This window comes from Chrysemys picta, chromosome 6 (genome assembly GCF_011386835.1).
Source record: "Chrysemys picta bellii isolate R12L10 chromosome 6, ASM1138683v2, whole genome shotgun sequence".
In the NCBI taxonomy this organism is placed as follows: Eukaryota; Metazoa; Chordata; order Testudines; family Emydidae; genus Chrysemys; species Chrysemys picta.
Window position 1 is genome coordinate 10563646 of NC_088796.1, and position 25193 is coordinate 10588838.

General features: G+C 40.0%; 1 protein-coding gene across 1 annotated transcript in view; it reads right to left on the bottom strand.

Annotated features, from left to right (window-relative positions):
- RIT2 (Ras like without CAAX 2) overlaps positions 1-25193 on the bottom strand; it is a 285679-nt gene that overhangs the window by 194817 nt on the left and 65669 nt on the right. The window contains exon 2 of the mRNA XM_065598690.1: positions 16327-16383. Within this exon, the coding sequence (XP_065454762.1) occupies positions 16327-16383 (57 nt within the window). The remainder of the gene's footprint in view (positions 1-16326; positions 16384-25193) is intronic.

Here is a 25193-nt window from a genome sequence, read left to right on the forward strand (position 1 = left end):
TATAATTTAAAAGAAACTGACGATGGTATTAAGGAATTCAAATCTTTATTAATCACATCCCCCAAGATGGAACATAAGTAACCAAACAGTATTTTAGACCAGGAAGTACCAGGTACTTCACTATTAACAGAGATTACCAGACAAATTCCTAACAGGCTAAGAATCTGAATGATCCTGCAGTGGCAAAGTGGTGGGTTTCAAGATCAAATATGTGTGTTCTATCTTTTGGCTTCTATGATTCTATCATAAATAGTGGGTTCGTCAGCTTTGTATCCCACAACACCACTGGGGGCCATGAAGAAAAGAAAGCATTCACCAATAAGCAGGTACATTTTTGGTATTTGTATAAACTTAAAATATTTTGAGTCACATATTTGTCCTCTTTCACAAGCCCACCCAAGTATTTCCATGGCCTTGTTAAAGACCATTTAGCAATTTTTTTTTAATGCATTGGTGAATCACCTTCTCGGCAACTGTTGAGAATGGGACACATCCACCCTGATTGAATCATTGACCCCCCCCACTTGATAAGGCAACTCCCATCTTTTCTTGTGCTGTATATTTTATGCCTGCCTACTGTAATTTTCATTCCATACATTTGAAGAAGTGGGTCATAGCCCACGGAAGCTTATGCTCTAATAAATTTGTTAGTCTTTAAGGTGCCACAAGACTCCTCGTTATTTTAACTTTTGTAAAACTTATGGAAATTTGCATTTGACACTGAAACGTCTCCCTCCCTACCCCCATTTCAATTAAAATGTGATATTGACACAGCCCTAATGCTCTCAACTCTTCGTGCCACTTATTTGACACTGTGTCACACAGTGATATCTCATGAAAACAGGAAGCTGCTTTCACATCTCATTTGCATTATGTATTCATTTTGAGATTAGTCACATGGCTAATGAGCATCTTGGAGGGTGTCCAGTTTGCCACACTATGTCATGCTTCCCTTCCCACCACTTTACTACATTAACTCTCTGTGATAGTGCCAAGGATTGCACAGAGTATAAATTGCTCTTATCCATTTGTTCCAGAAAATGATCACATCTACCGCTGCTTGGAAATTGTTTCCATTGTTGAATATAATTAAATATTAAATATATAGCAGAAATCACTTCATTTTCTCCAAGTGCTAACTGCTGAAATTTTGCCTGAATATGGTCTATCCAGCAGTGCAAGACTTCCCCCCACTTTCTTACAAAATAACATGTTTCTGTCTGGAAATTTTAAACTGGAAAGTTTTTGGCCAGCCTGTAATAAATGGTCATTATTAATGCTGTAGTGTGAAGACATAAACACAAAGAGCCATGCTTTAAGCAGCACATAGAATATTCCGTAACTAGTAAGTTCCTACATTTATTAAGCTCCCTGCTGCAGAACACTCTGGGGTCCTCTCTGGTAACTGTGAAGGACCAGGAACTTTATAACCTCTCCACATTTCCCTTTCTTTATAGTACAATTAAAACAAGTTATAAACCAAAATTTATACACATAAAAATTCAAAATAAACTTCAAATTCCTTTAAATTATACTACTATGTCTCTTTATCAATTATATTTAAATAGTCCTTAGCAGTAATCCAAGGATCGAGACTTTGTTTTAATTTCTGCTGAGTTTGTGCATGGAGTCCCTTGCACAGCGGAGCTCACTTCCTGACAGAGCACTAGCAGGTTCCAGATACTCTCTTCGTTGTGCTGGGAACACTGAAGATGAACCCAATTCCTCCAGAGTAGTCCTTTTTGTTCAGGTAGTATTTTTGTTCTATGTCAAACATTGACATTTTGTTTTTACCAAATTTTTATTTCAGCATCCTGATTTCAAAAAGCCTTCAGATCAGGTCCTTTAGCCTGAGGTTCAAGGTGGATCAGTGCCACAGGTAAAGGTATCCTCCATCATCTTCACATCAGAAGTTATGCTGAAGATAGTCCAGACATGAGCAGTGTTGACAGATATACCAGGAGTGCTGTATATGGGTCCACTGATTTTTGCAGATGTCTTTTTAAAGTCTGCACCTCTTTCTCAGTAATGTGGACTATTAGTATCATGTTGAAAATCAAAGTCCTGTGCAAATGCTAGAAAAGTTTAAGAAGTAAATTGAAGCTAATTATCAGATATGAGGACTTCAAGAACTCACAAGTATTGACTTTAGTTTCTGGATGATCTGTGCTGATGAAGTCTGTGTAAGTATAGCCAAGTCAATATAGCTGGAGAAGTAATCAGCTGCAATAACATATGTTTTTTTTTTTCCTGGAAAGGACACACATATCTGTGTCTACCTGCTGCCAAAGTCTGTCAGGTAACTTTGTAGAAAATAATGGTTCTGGTGATATTTTCCCCTTTTTACATATTTTACAGCCATCTACTAAAGTTTAAATTTGCCTACTCAGACTGGGCCACAGTATGGATTGTTTTGCTTATGCCCTGCACTTATTTATACCTTGGTGTCCCTCATGGATTTTGGAGATCATCTCTTTCTGAAGTGTCATGGGGATAAGAATGTACCATCCTTTCAGAAGCAGGCCATCAGCCATGTGAAGGTCATTGTGGTCCCGCCAGCATACTAGTAAGGCTCTTGAAGGTTGCCTCCATCAACCCCACCCTCTTTGGCAGAGTTGAGTCAGTTTCTGGCAAGTCTCATCCTTTTGTTGTTCTCGAATTTGCTGAAGTTGGCCAGCAGATTCTGGGAATTGCTGCCATAACATGTATCGTCAACTGTTAGTGACTGCTTAATTGGGGCTCAAGAAAGAGTGTGTGCTGCTATGAGTGCTGTCCCTCATACGTATTCAATGTCAAAAGAAAACCACATCGACCTAAATCTTTGACTCATAGGTAGAAGGTCATCCAGTGGTTTGGAATCTTGTAATGCCCCTAAGGGTTTGTAGTCTGTTCCTATGTTGAAATTCAACCCAAACTGAGCCATTCACAAACCCAAATGACTGCTAGAGCTTTCTCTTCCATATGACCTTACCACTGCTTTGTTTCTGTGAAGCTTCTTAATATGAATACAACAGGTCTCTGGTCTACTTCTGGCTTCTTCTGTGAGAGCACTGCTCCTAAATGATATGAAGGTATGTCCACTGATACAGTTGGATAGTTTACCTAACATTGTGCCAAAACAGGTGGTAATGTCAGCAGTACTTTTATTTTATTAAATGTGTTTTGTTGTGGAATAGCTCAGATTCACATAACATGACCATTAAGAATATCTCTTAAAGGTTGTTGGATGAGCTAAATTTGGTAAGAATTTCTCAAAAATGATTTGTCATGCCCAGGAATCTTCTTAGAGCATAAACTTCTTTGGGTTAGGGTAACGCAAGTAATAACTTCAGTTTGTCCAAATCCAGTTGAATTCCCTGTTTGCTAATTATGTATCCTACAGACTTTATCTGCTCGTTTCCAAATTCACATCTCTCATTCAGAGCCAGCTTATTGGAAGTGTCTCAAAACTGCATGTAGTCACTCATCATGTTCATTTTTATATCTGCCATATACCAACACAACATCTGCATGCAAAGGATGCCAGGCAACTCTGACACGATCTGAAAGATTCTCTTTTGTAAGTGTTCTGCTGCTGAAGATATGTCAATTGGAAGATGCTTGAAACAGTACCTTCCAAATGGGGTAATTAATGGAATTAATGATATAGCCCCTTTAGCAAGAGGGATTTGCAGGCAGCCTGCTGTACAATCTAACTTTGAGAAGACTTTAGCTTCTGGTAACTGAGCTAATGTCTGGTCAACTGCAGGAAGCATCTCTCACTCTCTCTCCACATGTTTTATAAGTTGTGTAAGATCCACATAAATTGGGATTTTACCATTGGTCATTAGTACTACAGCTCTCCCCACATACCAGACAGTGGATTCTTCTGTTTGGGAAACAATCCCCCTGTCTTCCATTCTCTTTCATTCTTCTTTGACTTTCCCTAGCAAAAGTATTGGGATGTGGCATGGGGCTGTGAGAGCAAAGGGAGTTGCTGATGACACCAGTTTTATTTTGTATTCCCTGGACAGTTTTTGTAGCCCTGTGAAGGTATTTCCTGTAGTTTGATTTTGTTGTTGTTAATGCATTCCAGTTTCTCTACTAGATACAGTCCTTATAGTAGGGAAGTTGTCAATCCTTGTATTACATATATTATTTCATGAAGAACTTTCAGTCCTTTCTCCAGTTTCCCAAAGAAATGGCAACAAACATCCAATGTATTGTTATAGCCCCATACAAAATTTTTGCAGATCTCCATTCTGGGATTGATTTTTTTTTTTTTTTTGGAACTGCAGTAGCTGCTGCCCCACTATCAGTTTTAAATGTCAGTTTTTGACCATTTAAATCTATGCTTGTGTACCAAGGTGCTGTTTGTTCTATTGAGGATGTAGTCCCTAGAAGTATTGACTTATTGTCATAGAATCATAGAATCATAGAATATTAGGGTTGGAAGAGACCTCAGGAGGTCATCTAGTCCAATTCCCTGCTCAAAGCAGGACCAACACCAACTAAATCATCCCAGCCAGGGCTTTGTCAAGCTGGGCCTTAAAAACATCTAAGGATGGAGATTCCACCACCTCCCTAGGTAACCCATTCCAGTGCTTCACCACCCTCCTAGAGAAATAGTGTTTCCTAATATCCAACCTGGACCTCCCCCACTGCAACTTGAGACCATTGCTGCTGCTTCTGTCATCTGCCACCACTGAGAACAGCCTAGCTCCATCCTCTTTGGAACCCCCCTTTAGGTAGTTGAAGGCTGCTATCAAATCCCCCCTCACTCGTCTCTTCTGCAGACTAAATAACCCCAGTTCCCTCAGCCTCTCCTCGTAAATCATGTGCCCCAGCCCCCTAATCATTTTCATTGTTATCAGATACCACTCCCTTTTGGATTGTTTCCATTACTCTGGGTGACCTGCAAGCTATTGCAAGATGTCCCATTTTGTGGCATCGCCTACATTCGGTTCTTTTGCTGGCCAGCTGTGGCTTGGTGTTTTGCCACATCTTCCACAGCTTTTTCCAACAATCCCTCTTATTAAGTGGGAGACCAAATAACCTGTCTAGTGGTGTACTGTTCTTATGTTGTAAATTTGGTGTGAGTGCTCCTTTCACTTGTGTATTTTTCTCCTCTTTGCTGTGTCAGTATTGTCTGATACCATCTTCCCTGTTCTGCTAGCATGTAAGTGACATTGCATAAAACCATAGAAACAGCATTCTCACTTTTTGCTATAGCTTTTGCTAGCATGAGATCTGTGTCTAACTTAAAAACTGTGCTTATAAACTGGTGTGTCTTATGTCAATATCCTGTCTCATATTGGTTCTCCTTTTAACACTCCATATTTGTATTGTTCAGTAAGACTGTGAACTGCAGTAATAAAAATCTTAGCTGTTTCCCCTTGTTTTTGACACCTCCTATTAAATTTGGCCCTTTCATATATAATATTCGGTCTGCCTATCAAACAGGCATCAAAAGCCTCTTTCACTTTGGAGTATTCATTCTTTTCCTCAGCAGAGAGAGGTACCGCACATAGGGTATAATCATCAGCATCACCCATGTCAAATATCAGGACATTTACCTGATATTTTTGTGCTTTCTTCATTAAACTATAAACCACCCTATCACCACCACCACCCCCAAAAAACCCCACCCCTCAAATCTACAAATCCAGCAAGGCCAGCTGCCCGAATTACCAAAATAAAACTTTTCAAAAAGAGCCCTTTGTGCTATTGCCGAGACAGGGCTCTGCCTCCTTTCTGTTGTTGCTTTACAGATCTCCTGCCTGATTATCTACTTTCCCTAGTAATTCACTCTAACTGTTTAGGGCTCTCCTTTCTTTCCTTTGCTCCTGTAGAGAGGGATTCATAAACTTCTGACACCCTGTCGTGTGAGGATATACACACAGCAGCAAGTAGAGTACTCTCTAACCAGGATGTTCCTAGTTTACTGAGCTCCCCATTGCAATACTTCCTGATCCTCTCTGGTAATTGTGGAGGACCAGGAATTCTATAATCACACCTGATTAAAGTGTGGTAATACTCAAACAAATGACCCCATGCACATTTAGCTCCTGGGGTTCTGTATTTATTTCCTCAGAGACTATGATAGCATATTTGATCAGTTTTCTATGCAAATATTTTTATATTTATCTTCTAGCACTGTAAACTCAACTTGGGATCTCAGAATGAAGCCAGCTTTCTCACAATTAGTCCAAAGGACAGAGTCTAAGGCCAGAAGGGATCATTTTGATCATCAAGCCTGATCTTCTGAACAACAGGTCACAGAACTTCCCCAAAATAATTCCTGTTTGAACTGGAGCATCTCTTTTAGAAAATACATCCAATCTTGATTTAAAAGTGGCCTGTGATGGAGAATTCACCACAATCCTTGGTAAATTGTTCTAATGGGTAATTACCCTCAGTCCTAAATATTAGTGCCCTTATGATTGTATCATATATGGGAAAGATCATCTCAGTTAAAGAGATCCAAAATCATTTGTTGCTTTCTAGGTCAGAACCTAGTAGACATCAAAATAAGTATTGCCTGAAAATTAGCTGGTAGCTAAGGCAGCTCATGGAGCATATGTTTGTAACATGGTGAATGAAACACCACATACTAAGCATTCTGCTTCACTCTGTGCTAGGTGCAATTTTCTAAGCTCAACAAGACCTTAAATGATATTTCAGAAATATCACTGGATCATCCAAAAATGCTGGGGTCCACCTGTAAGGGGGATATCTTGTCTTCACACTTCAAGATGCATTTATAGTTATATTTTTATAGAGATGAAGCACCATAGAAAAACAAGGTATAACTATGATAATCTCTGAATAGTAAAGCATAACACAGGGGACTGATAGTCATGGAAAAGTCATCTCCTCAGGGCATTGTGATGAAGGAGGAAAAAAGCCAAATACCTGTAGTCCTCTAGTGATGTCACAACAGCTTTTTCCTATCTGGAATAAATTCTTCACTAGTAGGGGAAGAGACTATTTTGTTATTTTTTTGGTCAACACAAATAAATGATTGTCACTTTGGATTCCACTATTTAGTCAGATTTTTGAAGGTTAGTTAAGCATATACTTATCCTGACCACAGGCCTAATTGGAGTAAATGGTACCACATACATGCTTACAGTTAGATATGTGCTTAAACACTTTGCTGGAATAAGTCTGAAGTACATAAGGCCCCAATCTGATAACTGAAGCAAATGACACTGCAGACAGGACTGCCTGTGTCAGGCCAGTTATAGGACTAGGATTTCGATATGCATTTTGGAACTCAATCTTGAAAATGTTGCCTGCCCATGATGTGGAAGGCCTTGGCAAGAAATTTGGAGTTTTATGACATTGAAAAATAAAATCCAGCTGGCAGTTGGTTTGTTTTCAACTTCAAGCCAAAACAATACCAATTTCCTAGAAATGGATTTTCTGCACACGTCCGTAAATTAAAAAGTGACTAGTTGATGTGATTTGATGGCACTTTTACAGGAATTTAGCCTGTTTTGTTTTCACTGTTGGTGGGGGAAGCCTACTTTGTTATCTGAAATCTAACAGCTGTAGGTTCGTATGCCTTGAAAATAGATTACTTGACTCCGGTCACAGATTCAGGGGTATGTCTCATCCAGAATCAACGGGTGACAAGCAAAGAGTTTCCCTCTCTCACAAACACACCCTTCCATCGCAATAGATATTACACACCCTAACCTTCACAAAGAGAGGCTATAATAGGCAAACCAGTTAGGATAAATTAGCAACCTCCCACTTTATACCAAAGGACTTTCTCCCCCAAATTAGGCTATGTCTACTCTAGAGACTTTACTGCAGCACAAGCTGTGCCGCTGCAGCTGCGCCGCTGTCTATGCTGACGAGAGAGAGCTCTCCTGCCAGCATAATTAAGCCATCCCTAACGAGCGGCGGTAGCTATGTCGGGGGGGGGGGGGAGCTCCTGCCAACATAGTGCTGTCCACACCTGTGCTTTTGTCAGTAAAACTTATGTTGGTCAGCAGTGTGAAAATACACACCCCTGACTGACAAAAGTTTTACCCACAAAAAGTGCAAGTGTAGACAAAGCCTTAGAGCGAATGGTTTCTGAGATTTCAAATACAATAATAATTGCATTTATAAAGTGTGCCCAGAGCTATCAAGCCAATTCTTAGAAACTACACAGTTCTGTCTGATCAGGAATAATTCTATTCACTTCAGCTGATGCTGCCTGTTTATCTCAAGTCTGAATTTGCACCAATAAATACAGTAGTTATGAATTGGCTCCATAATGCTCCAACCACATTCCTGGATGACGTCAGCAGGGACATTAGCCACAGCAAATAGCAGGCCATTGGAAAAAGGCCACAGTAGTTATCAGATAATTATTCCCCTGTTGATTATGTCAAACAGCTGTTTGTTAATTTTATTCCTCAGTATTTCTCATTTTCCACTCTTTTGGTACTTAATTGTTCCAGATGTGACTAGGAGTCAAACTAACATAATGTGACACAAAATATTGAGCCAGATTTTCAACTTGTGTAAAAGACTATCGCTTCATTGATTTCTGTGGAGCTATCCTGATATACACCAGCAGGGGACCTGCCAGTTGTCTCGTGGTATTTCTAGTTTCACCAAAAGCAAAGCATACGGGTGTGACATACCCAAGGTACAATCTGGACTGAGGAACAAATGTGTCCCCTCAGTTCTCCAGCTGGGGGTGCCTTTTACACTGCTTGGTTGGGAGAGGTACCATTCCTGGTCTGCTCTCATACAGCCTCCAGCAGCTACTCCCAGTAATAGTGTATGAATTCTGCAGCCAGCCACCCTCAGATTACACTGCAGAGCAACACCAGCAAACCAGTCCCAGACTTTCCCCCCAAATGTATATCTTGTATTGCCCAGCTCGCTCCTGCACAAAACAAGCTCAAAGTCCGTCATTTTATTAATCAAAAATGATATGCACAAATCCTCTTATCTCAACTAGGGGTTCCCAAACACTTCAATTCAACCACACTGGTTTAGATAAAACTATAAAACAAGTGTATTAATGACAAAAGGATAGATTTTAAGTGAATACAAGTAATGAGGTTTAAGAATAGATTACAAGAAAATAAAAGTAAAATGCAACTAATGCGTAATTTAACAACTACATGAATTCAAAGCAAAGTCTCCCTCACCACATGTTTCAGCAAACTTACTGGCTGAACTTCTTTCAGTCAGGATCCCTCCCCCCTTCCTTTGTTCTTCAGGTGTTGTGGCTTCCATGGGCAGAAAGAAAGGGAGGAATGATTTGGGGCATCTGCTCTCCCTTCTTATGGATTTTTCTCTTCTTCAAGAACCATCTCCAGCTGCGGTTCAGGAGACAGAAAGTCTGTGTGGACAGGAATCCAAAGCTGTTTTTTGTGAAGATGTAGATTTTTAATCGACACCCTCTTTCGTGCCACAGAGTGGGCACTTAACGAGGTGATAGGCCGTTTGATGACAGCTGGCTGAGGCGTCAGCTTGCCTTTTGTATCTAGGGAACTGGTTTGTGGCCACTCCCCACAAACGATGTGGAACATGTTTCACTTATACCACACAGAGCAATCTTACAACTTTACATACAATGTTGCCACACACATATTATCAGGACAATATTGACCAGCCAGTTAAGAACATAAGAATGGCTATACTGGGTCAGACCAAATGTCCATCTAACCCAGTATCCTGTATTCTGAAAGTGCCAATGCCAGGTGCTTCAGAGGGAATGAACAAAACAGGTAATTAGCAAGTGGTCTATCCACTGCTGCCCATTCCCGGCTTCTCGCAAAAGTTGAGATTTCCAGTGATACTAGTCTGACTCACTAGATATGACTCACTAGTCATACTTTCACCAAGATTGCTACAATAGTGTGCAAGAGGTGAATACAGGGGTAAAGATTGTCACAACATGATATCTCATCAGAAAGTCTATTCTCACAAGAACTCCAGCCTGTCACAGTTAGGTCATGGCAGCCAAACCTAGTAGTCAGAGCCAGAGTCTGCAGTCACAAGACATGACTCAAGAGTCATCTGGATGGGGATACCAGGAGGTCCCAAGCAGAAGACAAAGGAGACTAGATCCAGTTTCAAAAGAATTGCAGTGGTGGTATAACATATCATGGAATATCATGAGTATGTAGGGACAGGTCCACCACAGCTGTTCAAAAAGGGTCATAAATTCTATAAATAAGCCAAAAAATTGCACAGGAATAGGAACACTTTCTGTATGGGATCATGCAGATGCACAGCAAACAAGCATGGTGTGCAATGGCTGCACTTCCAAATATTAGCAAAGGGATGGTGGCTAGGGGTTCACAAAAACTGCCTGAAATGGGGCCATCCATAGTAGGTCATGGTGGCAACCGCATAGATTGTCAGAGTATGGCTGTTCTAGTAGTTATGAAACTAGTTGAAAACCTGGGTTCAATGCCCTCTTCTGTCACAAGCTTTCTGTGTGAGCCTGGCCAAGTCCCTTAGCTTCTTTAGACCACAAATTCCTATCTACTTTCCTACCTTGTGAGATGTTATGAGGATAAATACATGAATGAGCATGAGGTGCTCGGATAGCATGGTGATATGGGGGCTATATATGTACCCTAGATAGATGGGGTGCTGTGGTCCAGCACCTGATAGCTAGTAGGTGGAGAGACATAATTCAGTGTGAAATCAGCCATGTGCGCTAGAGGCCCCCTGTCTACACAGGGAACGCTTGCTACCAACACAGGGACACCATAGGGGAGAGGCTTCTCTACTTCCCCTTTGTGCCACGGAGAGGCCTAGAAGGGACTTAAAGTGAACTAGAATCAATCCCTCAGTTTCTTTATATCTGAATATGCAGTTTCTGCTGAAATAAAGTCACTAGCAACATGAGGTAACTGTGGCCACCTGTCTAGCTAGTGTCAGCCAGGCACTCTGTTCTTTTCAGACTCCACCTATCAGAGAGTCTTATCTCTTACAAGCGGAAAGAGAGAGACAGCTTTTTTTCTGAACAGCATAAAGCCTTCAGTGAAATCAGCTCGACAGTTGTAATGTCCGTAACTCATCTTGCAACCTAAAGCTACTTAGGCTCACCTGCCATGTACCAAGTAGTGTATTGTAGACCTGACAGATGGAAGCATTTCCCTAAGCTGATTACATCTATGTTTGGTTTGGACTGTGCACATGAGTTTTAAATGAAGAGGATCCAGCTCTTTGGCTTTCTGATGGATCGGAGTAAATAATGGTGAGAGCTCAGATTAGTTGAAGTAACCCCTCCTTTCTTTAACCAACTGTGGTCTTCATCAGCTCATATATATTTATGGTATGTAGCTACATTGAGTTCTGATTTACACCAGCTGAGGGTCTCTCAATTAGTCTCTTCAGTCGCTACATTTCTGTACTCTTAACAATCCCATGCTGTCTTATTTGTAAATTTCTTTCTTGGCCTATATAATGACAAATTAAACACTCAAATGCACCCAACAGTTTAGTCAGCCTTTAAATTCAGGAGCTGCTCTCTTTTAATATTATTCATTGTTCATAGTACAACTGTAGCTGGTTTTCTGAACAGCCTAATGGGAATTTTTTAGCATTCTCTTACAATTCAGACAATATATTATTTCTTTCATTTTGTCTCTGGCTGCACCGTTGACAACTGCACTCTTAGCTAGCACACCAGGGATTGAATTGGGGATATCCACAGCTAAAGGTATAAACAGCTACAGCTTGAACTAAAAAGCCAAATCTCTGTAGCTGGGGGAGGGGGTTGTAACTACTCATATTCTTTGTGGATCAGAAACAGAGGGGGCCTATAATCCCCACTTACTAGTGAGTTGTACACGTTCCAATTGGTTTGGAATATGCTGAATGGGGAGCTTGGTCCTAAGAGAGTTCAAGGTCCCTGATGTGCCAATAAAGTTGCCACTATTTTGTTTTCCATTTAGTACATATTCCATAGCAGGAATAGAAACTGAGCATTTCTCAGCATGTCTTGAGAGACAGCGGGGTCCAGTAGTTAGGGTACTTGGTTCTATATCCAGGTCTTCCATTGATTTGCTGTGCAACCGTTAGAAAGTTATTTTATTTTTCTGTTCCTCTATTTTTCTTCCCACTCTATGTCTTATCTATATAGATTGTAATCTCTTTAGGATAACGACTGTCTCTTCTTATGTGTTTGTGCACAATGGGCTCTTGATTCTGACTGGGACCTCAAAGTGCTACCTTGATACATATAATACATAATAATCTCTTCTATCTCTTTATTGATAATTATTTTTCATATTATGGTAGTGCCTAGAGGCCCACAAGCTAGGATTATGACAAGACAATACACAGTTAAACATGTGGTAGGTGACAGAAATGGGGGAAAGGTGGCAGGGAGAAGAGAACCATTATAGCCATTGAGAGCAATAAGTCATACACACGCACTCATCTTGAATATTAATGTGTCTGTTTATTGTAGTTAAGTTCTCTTTAGAACTGATATGCATGTTCTTTTTTTCGTGATTTTCTTTAAATGGTCATTAAAGTCCTAGATATTGTGCTGGGTGCATAATTTATAAATATATAAATGGTCTCTATAAAAATATCAACATTTACTAATTGTTTATTATTTCAGCAAAGTCAGGACAAATGTTGTGAGCATTATTAAGACCTATATGTCGTTTCTTTTGACCTTACTAGGGCCTTTGACGCTGTAAATTGGGATGGCCTGTGGACAGACATCTGCAAGTTAGGTGTCCTTGACCAAGGTTGCTTCTCAGATGCCTTTGTTGTCACCAGTGGAGTAAAACAAGGCTGTGTTCTTCCTCCAGTGTTATTTAGCATCATGTTTTGCTGATGTTCTAATAGAGGAATTCAGAAACATTGGTTGTGGCATATATATGCAATACCGTATGGATGGAGGTGACTTATTGCCTGCACGCAAAGACAAAAGTTATGAAGACAATTATTCATAAATTACTGTTAGTTGGTGATTGTGCTTTATTGGCCCATAACCTCAGGGACATTCAGTTGCTCATTGACTGCTTTGCAGATGCAGCAAAACATTTTGGTTTAACAATCAGCCCGAAGATAACAGAAGTCATGGTCCAGTCTCAACCAAGAAGTCCTGCAACTACTCCAGTTGGGTCCGTCGAAGATGTATCACTCAAAATGGTGACAAATGTTGTGACCTAGACAGTATCATTTCATGGGATGCAATAATCAACAACATTACAAAGCTCATTGGTGTAGGCTGCGAGGCCTTCAGAAATCATCAGTGTCATCTCTGGAATGAATACACTGTCAAACTGCGAACGAAAATTGACATTTACAGTGCTATTGTCATTACCACTTTCCTCTATGGCTGCAATATGTGGATTACTTATCAACACCACCTAAATTGCTTGGACCAATTCCACCTACACTGTCTATGGTGGATAATGGCAATTAAATGGCAAGATTTAATTCTAAACACCAAGGTCCTTGAATGCCTCAAGATCACAGGCACTGAAGCTTTCATAGTAAGAGTGCAACTGAGCTGGTGCAGTCATGTGGTCTGTACGTCTGACAGTAGAATACCGAAAAGAGTCTTTTACAAAGAATTGCAGACTGGAACTCAGTTTAGGGGCAGACCAAGCAAACATTACAAAGACTCTCTCTCAAGACCAACTTCCAATCTTGCAAAATTGACCTCAACACCTGGGAGCTCTTAGCCCATGACACGATCTGATGGCAACAGCTCTGCCATCTCAGACCAAAAAATTTTGAGAGCTCACTGATTTCTGCAAACAAGGAAAGACCTAACTTCCTTCTAGATCCCTGTTCACCCTAGTAGGGTGTGGTTCACAGACTCAACTTTTCATTAATTATATTTAGGATTCACCCAGATAACACAGGAGAAAACTTAACCCTTGTCCAACAAAAGAAACTATTAGCTATTGCCTTTATCCAGAGAGCAAAGAAATGAAGTGATCTGGAAAGAGTTAAAAATAAAAGGAATGAAGTACTCCCAGTGGACACTTCCAAGCTTCTGCTTTCATGCTTTCTTCTTTATAGCCAGATAAACATGTTTTCAGCTATCTGTCAGTACAGAATGTCCAGCGAAGGTAATCCGAGGTGATGGATGTGTCCAGTGGATGTCCAAAGGGATAAATCTGCATTCATTACTCACTGTTCCTTTTAAAGGTGATACCTCTAAGATCTATAACAATGCCTAACCTCTTCATAATCAAGCAGTAATAACCAATGGGTAATGAGAGTCAGAACATTTGTAACAGTGACTGGAAACAGCAATTAAAAGTAATGATAAGCAGAAAACATGAGGCTGCATTGTGTATAATCCTTCTAGGAAGTGGAGGCACTGCTCCTGGACAGCACTGCCTGTTCAGTTAGCTTTCTTACAGAGATATGGGGAGGGAAGAGGCAAAGGTGTGGCCCTGGTACAACCCTGCTTCAAACTAGCCTGGTGTTACAGGAGTGCTCTAGAAAAGAGAGAATTCTTTATATCGATAAACAATTAATAGTTCAAATTCTAGTAGTTGGCATGCAAGACTATGCAGCATAGATCCTGGATTTTGAAGGTCCAGTAAAACTTCTTGTCGCTATGCACTCTAAATGGCTTCCCTGTGTGCAGCACTTCACGTGCAGCTCTTAACTCCTCACGCAGAAGGGAACCCGCGTTGCACTCTTTCAACAAGATCCGCTCCTACTGTTCATGCATTCGCTGAGCCCCAAGAGGAAATCCAGTGGAAACAACCAGAAGTCCTCCTGGACGTCTTTTCCAGCTCAGTCCCTTCCCATTCTGGCTTAACAATATGATCTTTAAAACAGAAGCAAGTTTCTAAATATGATAGATTTGAAAGTGTTCTCCTGGATGAATTTCAACCCTTTATTTATTACAGGACAAATTCTCTGTTGACATAAGTCCATTGACATCAAGAGAATTAACCCAGAAGAGAGTGTGACCCTATGCTGCATCTATAGTGCAGTAAACCCAGTACTCAGAGTTATTTTTTCATAAAAACAGCAACAATGTTTATCGTGATAAGAAACGGTTTGAAAATAGGAAAGCAATCCATAGAGGTTGAAAACAACAAGGAGTCCGGTGGCACCTTAAAGACTAACAGATTTATTTGGACATAAGCTTTCATGGGTAAAAAACCCACTTCTTCAGATGCAAGACCTTACATAGAGGTTGAGCATTTTCTCTCCCTGATGGAATAATACAGGATGTTGAATGGGCCTTTTCCACCAGCAAATTCTGCCCTTGTTAACACACAGTAAGCATTAATTAGATTTCATGGCTTCACTCACCTATTGGTAAAAGAGTTTTCTTTCACAGTGTTTCAGGACTGGCATCACAAATGCAGAGCTGGCCTTGACTATATGATGGATAATGTTTTCATCAATTGTGGCATTCTGTGACAGCAAATTCCCCGGGTAGCAAAACTTCACCACAGACACAAGACGAACATTGCTGATCTTAATAATTAGGTAAAGATGTACATCACCTTATACTGTTTGGTACAATACTTCAGTTTTCTTCAGGCTGATTGTGAAACCAAAACAATTGACTGCATGAGTGACGTGATCAGTTATAAATTGAACATTACCAACTGAGTGAGCAACGAGTGCACAGTCATCAGCAAATAAAAGCGCCTTAATAAATAAATAATTTAAATAAATCTTTCATGTGGGCATGGGAACTGATGGGAACAACTTCCCATCAGTGCAGAACTGGATAAATACTTCTCTGTCAATGTCCTGAAATGCGTCCATCAAAATATGTGAAAAAAAAGATGGAAAAGAGTGTGGGAACCAGCATGCAACATTGTTTGGTGCCATTGGTGACAGAGCAAGATGGTGGCAGATATGGCATGCCACTATTAACCACTTTGAAATCTGGCACATTAAGACCTAATGTGAAAAAGGTGAACACTGCAAAGCCAGGATGCAACAACCTGCAGTGGTCATGGACAATCCTGTCTGTCCTACATATAGCAGTGTTTATGGTTCTTGCATTAATATGACCTCGCATACACGTGTTCACCAATAGTGTTGGCTGAATCCTCATACATCGACATCAACATGACACTTCCTTATTTCAGGACCAACTGTCTATCACATGACCCTGACACAGCCAAATGACTATCAAACAAATATCATTGTCAATATGAGAGTTATAACTCCCAGGCACTTCACAAAGCATTGTTAGGTGGTTGCCACTGCCCTGCCATTCCCATCTTGCTAATTGCAAGGGGAATCCGAGTATAGAAAAGGGATCCCAGTATAGAAAAGGGATCCCAGTATGTACAGATTGAGAGAAAATCTCATAAAGCAGCCAGATTGGATGGAATAAAGAAAAAAACAATCTGTACTCACCTATGGTTGGATCATGATAATCAGGAAACCGATGGCTTATGAACTGCATAGTCATTGCTGGGGAGGAGAAAAAGAGAGAGGTTACTAATGAAAACAGTGAAGAGATGGGGGGGTGAAATAAAGCAGAGGGAAATGTAGGCAGAATTCAGAAACCCAAACAGCAGCCTGGTCATGAATGGTCCAAGCACTTGGCTGATATTTGCAATTGCACAGACAAAGCCCGATTCATTTTGTGTGCCTTTCTCTGCAGACTGTTTTCCCAGCCTTAGTAGACACCAATCACTAGAGTAATATAAAACAGGACAAGGGGATATGCTCTAGGGAACAATCTTGTAGCAGGCTGAGACAGGTTGATAAAAATAGCTTGTGAATGTCTTAACTTGGTCTTAATTGGGGCTACTCAGGGGACAATTATTGGCCAACTCATCCCCTTTGTGAAACTAATGCATGGGAACAATTTCAAAAAATATGAGTTTCATGTAGCATCAGGGTCTGCATGCCCCACAGAACAACAAGGGGTTTTGGAGGATAAAATCAACAGATCCATGCATGGGTCATCAACCCTCCACGCCCCAAGTGAGCTACTGCCCTTGTAACACCGCTCTTCTCTAAAGACAGGTTTCAGAGTAGCAGCCGTGTTAGTCTGTACCCGCAAAAAGAACAGGAGTACTTGTGGCACCTTAGAGACTAACACATTTATTTAGTCTCTAAGGTGCCACAAGTACTCCTCTTCTCTAAAGAGGGAGTCAGCCTTGCAGATGGAATGTTAGCTATGTTAAAGTTGGCCCAATCAGTATTAATTTACCCATAAAAATGTGTAGGGTTAATGGAGAACCAATGCTGCCTCTTGGTGATCCCCAGACCATGAACCACAGTATAAATGGATTATTAAACCTGTGTAACGTCAAAGGAAGAGCTTATACAGGGTGAGAGGATAGGAGGAAATGATGCCAAAGTACCTCATAAATATAAAGGTCTTTATAGGCTTTCCAGATATTAATAACTTGTGCTTGTGAGGTAGGAAAATATCTCCCTTTTGCAGATGGGGCAATGAGGAACAGAGAATGTTAATGAAAAATCTGTGAGCATTTCGTTAATATATATTTAAATACAATAATGGAAAAAATACAATATTAAACATTATGCTAATTGAAATACACCCCAGTTTCTTCTTTTTCAAAAACTTTATTGAGCAGCTTCTCTATTAAAATGTCAGAGATGAGAATGATGAGAATGTCATGTCTATTTAGCATCTGGTTGAATACTACGTAACACCTTGGCACTGGCCAAATATCTCCCTTAAGCACAACTGTTGCTCATATTCTCCCAGTTATACAATGGCCCACTCCTACTCTTAATCAGGTGCTCCATGAGATATCTCAAGGAACCAGCATGATTAAGCATGCCTTATTAAGTAAAGTATTAAGAAAGTATCATCAGAGGGAGAAATTGTTTTAAATGTTGAAGAGAAAATACAATGAGGTCCAAGCAGAGTCCTTAAGGTGAATGTGTAATGGACTCTTCTGATACACTCCTTTCCTAGCAAAACCTCATCATCTTATATGAATAATCCAGAATTGTACAAAGGCTTGGTCTACATTACAGAATTAGGTCAACATAAGGCAGTTTATGGCTACCTAATTATGTCAATGTCTACACTACAGTGCTGCTTCCACCAAAGTATGTAGCCCTCTGCACCAACATAATAACTCCACCTCCATGAGAGGCATAGCACTTATGTTGATGTAGTTAGGGGACACAGTGTCTGGGTAGACACTGTGTTACTTACATCGGCTATTGGCTGTCAGCCCTGAATGAGGCTCCTCCCTCCCCAACACTGACAGCCCGAGTTGTCAGCTGGGCACTGGGCTCACAGCTGGGGCTGCTGGCACTGATAACTTGGAGTGTCAGAGCCAAGGTGTGGGGGGAGCCCAGCTGTGAGCCTGCATCTGGCTGACAGGGAGGGGAGGCAGCTCTCAGCCCCATGCTTACAGCTGAAGCTGTCAGCCCCAGGGCTGCTGGGCTCTAGCTGTCAGTGTCCCACAATGCCCCACTTCAGTCGGTGGAAGCGCTCCAGGTAAGCCGGCGCACCACCTACAGAAGGAGCAAGTGTGGACGTGAACCACCACTTTAATTACTGCAGTGACTGTATGGCAACTTAAGTCGACTTAATTTAGTAGTGTGGACAAGCCCAAAGTAACATCAATTGCAGTACCCAATTTCATATCTGATGCTTCTTGCAAACACGAACTCTCGTTAAATATGATGCAGGAGACAAACAATCCTTCTTTACATTATATGGAATCCTCCCATCAGATTATTTTATGCCTGAATGTTACCCACTAATAAAAGTTTTAGAAAATTCATTTCAGGCAGCCAGAAACTAACTCATATCATTTTATGTAGGGGTGTTTCCTGAGGGTGAAATTGATCTCTGTGCAGATGGCCAGCAACATGTAAGTCACACTTAAGTCTTATTTTAAGGGCTTAAATGGTACATAACCCTCATGAAGACCATCAGGACTAGCCTGAGTTTGCTTGGGCCAATTGATATTGGAGTGACTTCTGTTGGCTAAGAAAGTCTGGATGAGGTCTCAGATCCCATCAATGTCACCCCTTGCTTAGACACAGCTGTGTTGATAAATCTCCTGATTTTATAGCAGCCCATAATATTTGGTGTTTCATCAGTGTCAAAGAGATTGCATGAGGATCTCATCTTTCATTGAAAAGAAAAAAATAACTTTCTAGCCCTAAAGGTTGCAGGGAAATGGTTGAAAGTGTGAAGTGAGTTGACCATAAAGGCTCAGAACCAGAAGGCAAATAAAACAAAATCAAAGTGATTTTTTTTAAATAAATCTCATTATCTTTAAACCAATCTCATGACTTTTAGTGGAGCTTGACTCGTCGTTTTTGAACGTTTGAAGTTGGCAATACATCATATTGTAACATAATTATACCTACCTCTTATATAGCTCTTTTCATCAGCAGATCTCAAAACACCTTTTAAGAGGGATCAGTATCATTATTCCTATTTTACAGGTGGGGAAACTGAGGCACATGGCAGGGCAGCAAGCTGTCCAAGGTCACCCAGTATGCCAGTGCTAGTAATAGAACTCAGGTCTCAAGTCCAATGCTCAGTTTACCAAGCCATGCTACCTCCCCTAGGACACATATAAGATACACTCCCCTATTCAAGGGTTGAATATAGTGTCTTTTCCCTGGTCCTAGCTACCTATTTTGGCATGTTAAATCAAAAATGAGATTATAATAATAAATGGAGATATCCCATCTCCTAGAACTGGAAGGGACCTTGAAAGGTCATTGAGTCCAGCCCCCTGCCTTCACTAGCAGGACCAAGTACTGATTTTGCCCCAAATCCCCAAGTGGCCCCCTCAAGGATTGAGCTCATAACCCTGGATTTAATAGGCCAATGCTCAAACCACTGAGCTATCCCTCCCCCTAAGATTCTACCTAGGATATCATGAATGGCAGAGCAGATAGCCATTACAGCATCCCTACTTTGAAAATTATTTATGTTAATTAGTCCAGAATTGCATTACTCTTTCCTGCTCCTAACTTAGGGAATCATGGGTTAACAAGATGCTCTGACAAAATGTTACAGCAAAGCCGGATTAAATATTTATTACCATGTTAATAAAATATTGCATATTTAGGATAGACAAATATAAATGTTAAGGAGCAACATTATAAATTCATAGCAACACAAAAAGGATAACTGTTTTTAAAAGCTCATTTAAAGTCCACATACCATGAGTGAATAAAACAACATGCAGTTACTCTAATGTTTTCAGTCTTGTGTGCCATCAAATGCATTATTTTTTGAGTACTGTATGTATTTGGGTACTTCCATATCCAGGCCATGTGTTTTTAACCCAGCAATGTTTTTAGACACCCCCATCTGATAACTATTTGGTGGCCTGTGAAAAATAAGTTAATGCCCAATATAATATTCTCAGTTTCTTATCAGACGTGGAACCACTGAGACCCATCCCATAAGATTCAGGCATACAAGCCTTTATTGCAACTTTTCTGAGATCACACACTGTCTGCACAACAGATGGATCCAACTAGTTCCGTTCCCTTGTGTGTGCTATTGCCAGCTCTCTTAAAGGTACACTCCACTAATCCAGTCTCAATCCAGTTCCCAGTGGACCAATGTCCATGTCACAAAAACTGTTGTGACAACTGAAACAATTGCTGAAATTCTCACCAGAAGCCAAGGACTCAGGATTAAACTTTACCATTTTCATGGACCAGCCCAAAGGCAGTGCCCTGTTAAATCCCTAGCACAGGATTTAAGTGGAAATTTTGTTGTTCATAGATTAAAATGATTCTAATGTCAGAAGAGACCACTGTGGTCATCTAGTCTGACCTTCTGTATAACACAGGCCATAGAATTTCCCCCCAAAAATTCTGTTTGAACTACAGCATATCTTTCAGAAAAACATCAAATCTTGATTTAAAAATTGAAAGTGATGGAAAGTCCTTTCCAACTCTTGCTAAGGTGTTTCGGTGGTTAAATACCTGCACAGTTAAAAATGTATGCCTTATTTCCAGTCTGAATTTATCTAGTTTCAGTTCGCATGGGGTCATAGGCATTGTACTGGCCGTTTACACTAATGTGCAAGAAGACTGGATTTACATTGTCATTTCTAGATTTTTTTTCCCTCCCAAGAAAGATTGAGGCATTCTGCTCTGGGGTAGCATTGACATGTGCAGTGCCCATGTCAAACCTGTTAAGCAGCTACATGGTGAACTTTAGTCTTTTAAGAGTCAAATTCAATACAGGTATAAAAAAGCACAATTCAGTTGGAGCCAGTGAAATGATAACTCGGAATCATTTAAGAACAACTTACCAGATGCCCAAAAAGGAACAATCCAAAAATTGAGGAAGAATGCTGTTCTGGTTAAAAAACAGACCTGGTTTAGAGGGAAGTGAAGGCAACTATAATAATAATAATAATTAATAATAATAAATGTATAACAAAGGGAAGAAAGGGGAAGTTGATACTAATAAATACAAATCAGAAGTTAGGAATAGTGGAAAACTGATAAGGGAAGCAAAGGGACACAAAGAGGAATATTCGGACAGCAGAGTTACAAAAATAAGGAGTCTTTTAAATGTATCAGGAACAAAAAGAATCCTGACAATGGTACTGGTCCATTACTAGATGGAAATGGTATACTTATCAATAATAATGCAGAAAAGGCAGAAATATTCAATAAATATTTGTGTTTTATATTTGGGGAAAAGCAGATGATATAGTGCCATTATATGGTGATGATAACACTCTTTCTATTCCATTAGTATTTCTGGGATGTTAAACAAAAGCCACTAAAGTTAGACATTTTTAAATCAGCAGATAATTTGCATCCAAGAGTTTTGCTGCACTGTTAATGTTGCTTTTCAATAAGTTTTGGAGCACTGGAGAAGTTCTAGAAGATTGGAAGAAAGCTAACATTGTGCCAATTTTAAAAAAGGATAAATGGGATGACCTGGGTAATAATAGGCCTGATAGCCTATTATCGATCCCAGATAAGATAATGGCACCACTGATATGGGATTTGGCTACTAAAGAATTAAAGGAAAGTATGTAATCAATGAAAATCAACATGGGTTTGTGGAAAATGGATTATGTCCAAACTAACTGAAATTGTTTTTTTAATGAGATTTCAAGTTTTGTTGATAAAGGTAATAGTGTTGACTTTATGTACTTAAACTTCTCTAAGGAGTTTGACTTGATACTGCATGACATTTTGATTAAAAAACTAGAAGAATATAAAATTAACTATAAAATTAACATGACACACATTAAATGGATTAAAATGTGGCAAAATGATAGATCTCCAAATGTAATTAATTATAAGTTGCCAATTGTCATCAAGGGTTGTGTGTTTCCAATGGTACTTTGCAGGGATCAGTTCTTGGCCCTATTTTTATCAGTGACCTGGAAGAAAACATAAAATCATCACTGCTAAAGTTTGCAGATAACACAAAAATTGGGGAAGTGATAAATAATGAAGAGGACAGGTCGTAGATTCAGAGCATTCTGGATTGCTTAGTAAACTGGGTGCAAACAAACATGTGTCTTAATACATCTGAATGCAAATGTACACATCTAGGAACAAAAAATGTAGGCTGTACTTACAGAATGGGGGACTTTATCCTGGAAAACAGTGCCTCTAGAAAAGATTGGGGGGTCATGGTGGATAATCAGCTGAACATGAACTCCCAATATGATGCTGTGGCCAAGAGAGTGAATGGGATCGTTGCATACTTAGGGCTTGTCTACATTACCCGCTGGATCGACGGGCAGCGATCGATCCAGCGGCGGTAGATTTATCGTGTCTAGTATAGATGCGATAGATCGACCACCGAGCACTCTCCCGTCGACTCCAGTACTCCACCGGAGCGAGAGGAACAGGCGGAGTCGATGGGGGAGTGTCAGCAGTTGACTCATCGCAGTGAAGACACTGCGGTGAGTAGATCTAAGTACGTCGACTTCAGCTATGTTATTTACGTAGCTGAAGTTGTGTAACTTAGATCTATCCCCCACCAAGTGTAGACCAGACCTTAAACAGTGGAAACTCAAATAGGAGTAGAAAGGCTATTTTACTTTTGTATTTGGCACTGGTATTACTGCTGTTGGAATTCTGTCCAGTTCTAGTGCCCACAATTTAAGAAGAATATTGATAAATTGGAAAGGGTTCTGGGAAGAGCAATGAGAATGATTAAAGGATTAGGAAACTTGCCTTATAGTGATAGACTCAAAGAGCTCAATCTTTTAGCTTAAGAAAAGAAGGTTAAGGGGTGACTTGATCACAGTCAATAATTATCTCCCTGGGGAACAAATATTCAGTAATGGGCTCTTCAGTCTAGCAGAGAAAGCTATAATAAGGTATAAACAATGGCTGGAAGATGAAGCAAGACAAATTCAGAATGGATATAGGCATTCATTTTTAACAGTGAGGGCAATTAACCATTGGAACAATTGGAACAAGGGTTGTGAGGGATTCTCCATCACTGACAATTTTAAATCAAGATGGGATTTTTTTTTTCTAAAAGATCTACTCTAGGAATTATTTTGAGAAAGTTTCTATGACTGGTGTTATACAGGAGGTCAGACTAGCGGATTACAATGGTCACTTCAGGCCTTGTAATCTATTAATTGAGCCTGACTCAGTTTGCCCCTAGGCAGTCCCTGAACCCACTGAAATAAACAAGTTTCTTCAGTGAGAGCGGGATCAGAGCCAAAGTTTTTCTCCAGAACAAATTAATTTCACATGCTAATAAGAAAAATGTATGAGTGTTCTATGATGTTTTAAGTAAATATTCTTGTCTCTCTTTTTCTCCTTATCACCTGCCTTCCTCCTACCATTCACACCACACACAGTCCCTAACCAAACCCCGATCAAACATTCTCTGGGTCTGACCAAATCACTCTGGGGCTTTGTGGCAGGCAGGGCCTGTCTCAGGCTCAGACTGAGGTGGCTTTAGAGCCTTTTCCCCCTTTCAAAGGTCGTTTTGGGGGGTTTGGTAAGTCATTGTGAACGGTGGAGTCTTGTCAGCTTTCTCCGTGTCAGCTACTCGGTAACAAGAGTCAGCTCCTTTCAAGGTAGAGCAGCTTTCCTCCTGGTTGCCACCGCTTCCTATGACTAGCTCTTCTATTTAAGCTTGCTCCTCCAATTGGAGAAGGCTCTGCAGGTGTATCTATCTTGGTAGGGAGTGAGCCCAGAGGCGCTTGCTAGCCTTCTCCAGATTGGGATGGGGGCGTGCCCCATCCTAGGCTCAACATAATGAAATATACAGGGAAATTTTACAAATCTATAAATGAGGCGCATTTAACTCTGATTTATTCCACACAAGAAGCAATGTGTTAAAATGAGACTTTAAAATGCAATGATAAAATGGAATAAAAGGATGAGCCTGATATTTAAATAAATACACATACATGCAAAAGGGTCACTAAAAATATTTATTATAAAAATACTCCTATTTAATCTGTTGCAGTTATTATGAAACATTTTGAAGTGCAAGTCACCCTATAGATATTTAATGAATATTTTATTAAGCTTTGAAGAGCACTCTATTTAAGTGGCACATGTTTATCACATCGGCACTAGTATAAGTAAAAGGATCATTGTTTCAGATGAATAGGTATCTCCCTTATATCTATCTGTAGCTAAGTAAATGCAAATGTTCTCAGATGAACAGATGCAAGCTTGATATGTATCAGTAACTATCTAACTAATGTTCACTTGTATTTTCAAAATCAAAAATATGTGCTTTTCAGAGCCTGGAATTAACTTTTTATTTCCAATTATTCTTATCAAATTTTCATTTGTTATAATCAATAATTAAATATTAATTATCTCCCAATAGCTCTTATAATTGCTGTACTTGTACGCGATCTGTATATATATTATGCCTGTATTGCCACTACACTGTATATAATTATTCTCTATGAATGATAACGTTAATCCTATCTAGTTATTTCTACTTAGTTTCTACTCACCTACACCTAGTATTTACTCCCCTGTCCCAGCAGGCAATTACCATGTTGTGGAGAAATGTTAAGACAATATTGTTTACTCTGAAACATTGCAGTTCAATAATCAGAGGGGTAGCCATGTTCGTCTGTATCCTCAAAAACAATGAGAAGTCTGGTGGCACCTTAAAGACTAACAGACTTATTAAGGCATAAGCTTTTGTGGGTAAAAAAAAAACCCACTTCTTCAGATTCATCTGCATCTGCGTGGTTTTTTCACCCACGAAAGCTTATGCCGAAATAAATCGGTTAGTCTTTAAGGTGCCACCAGACTCCTCGTTGTTTTTGTAGTTCAAA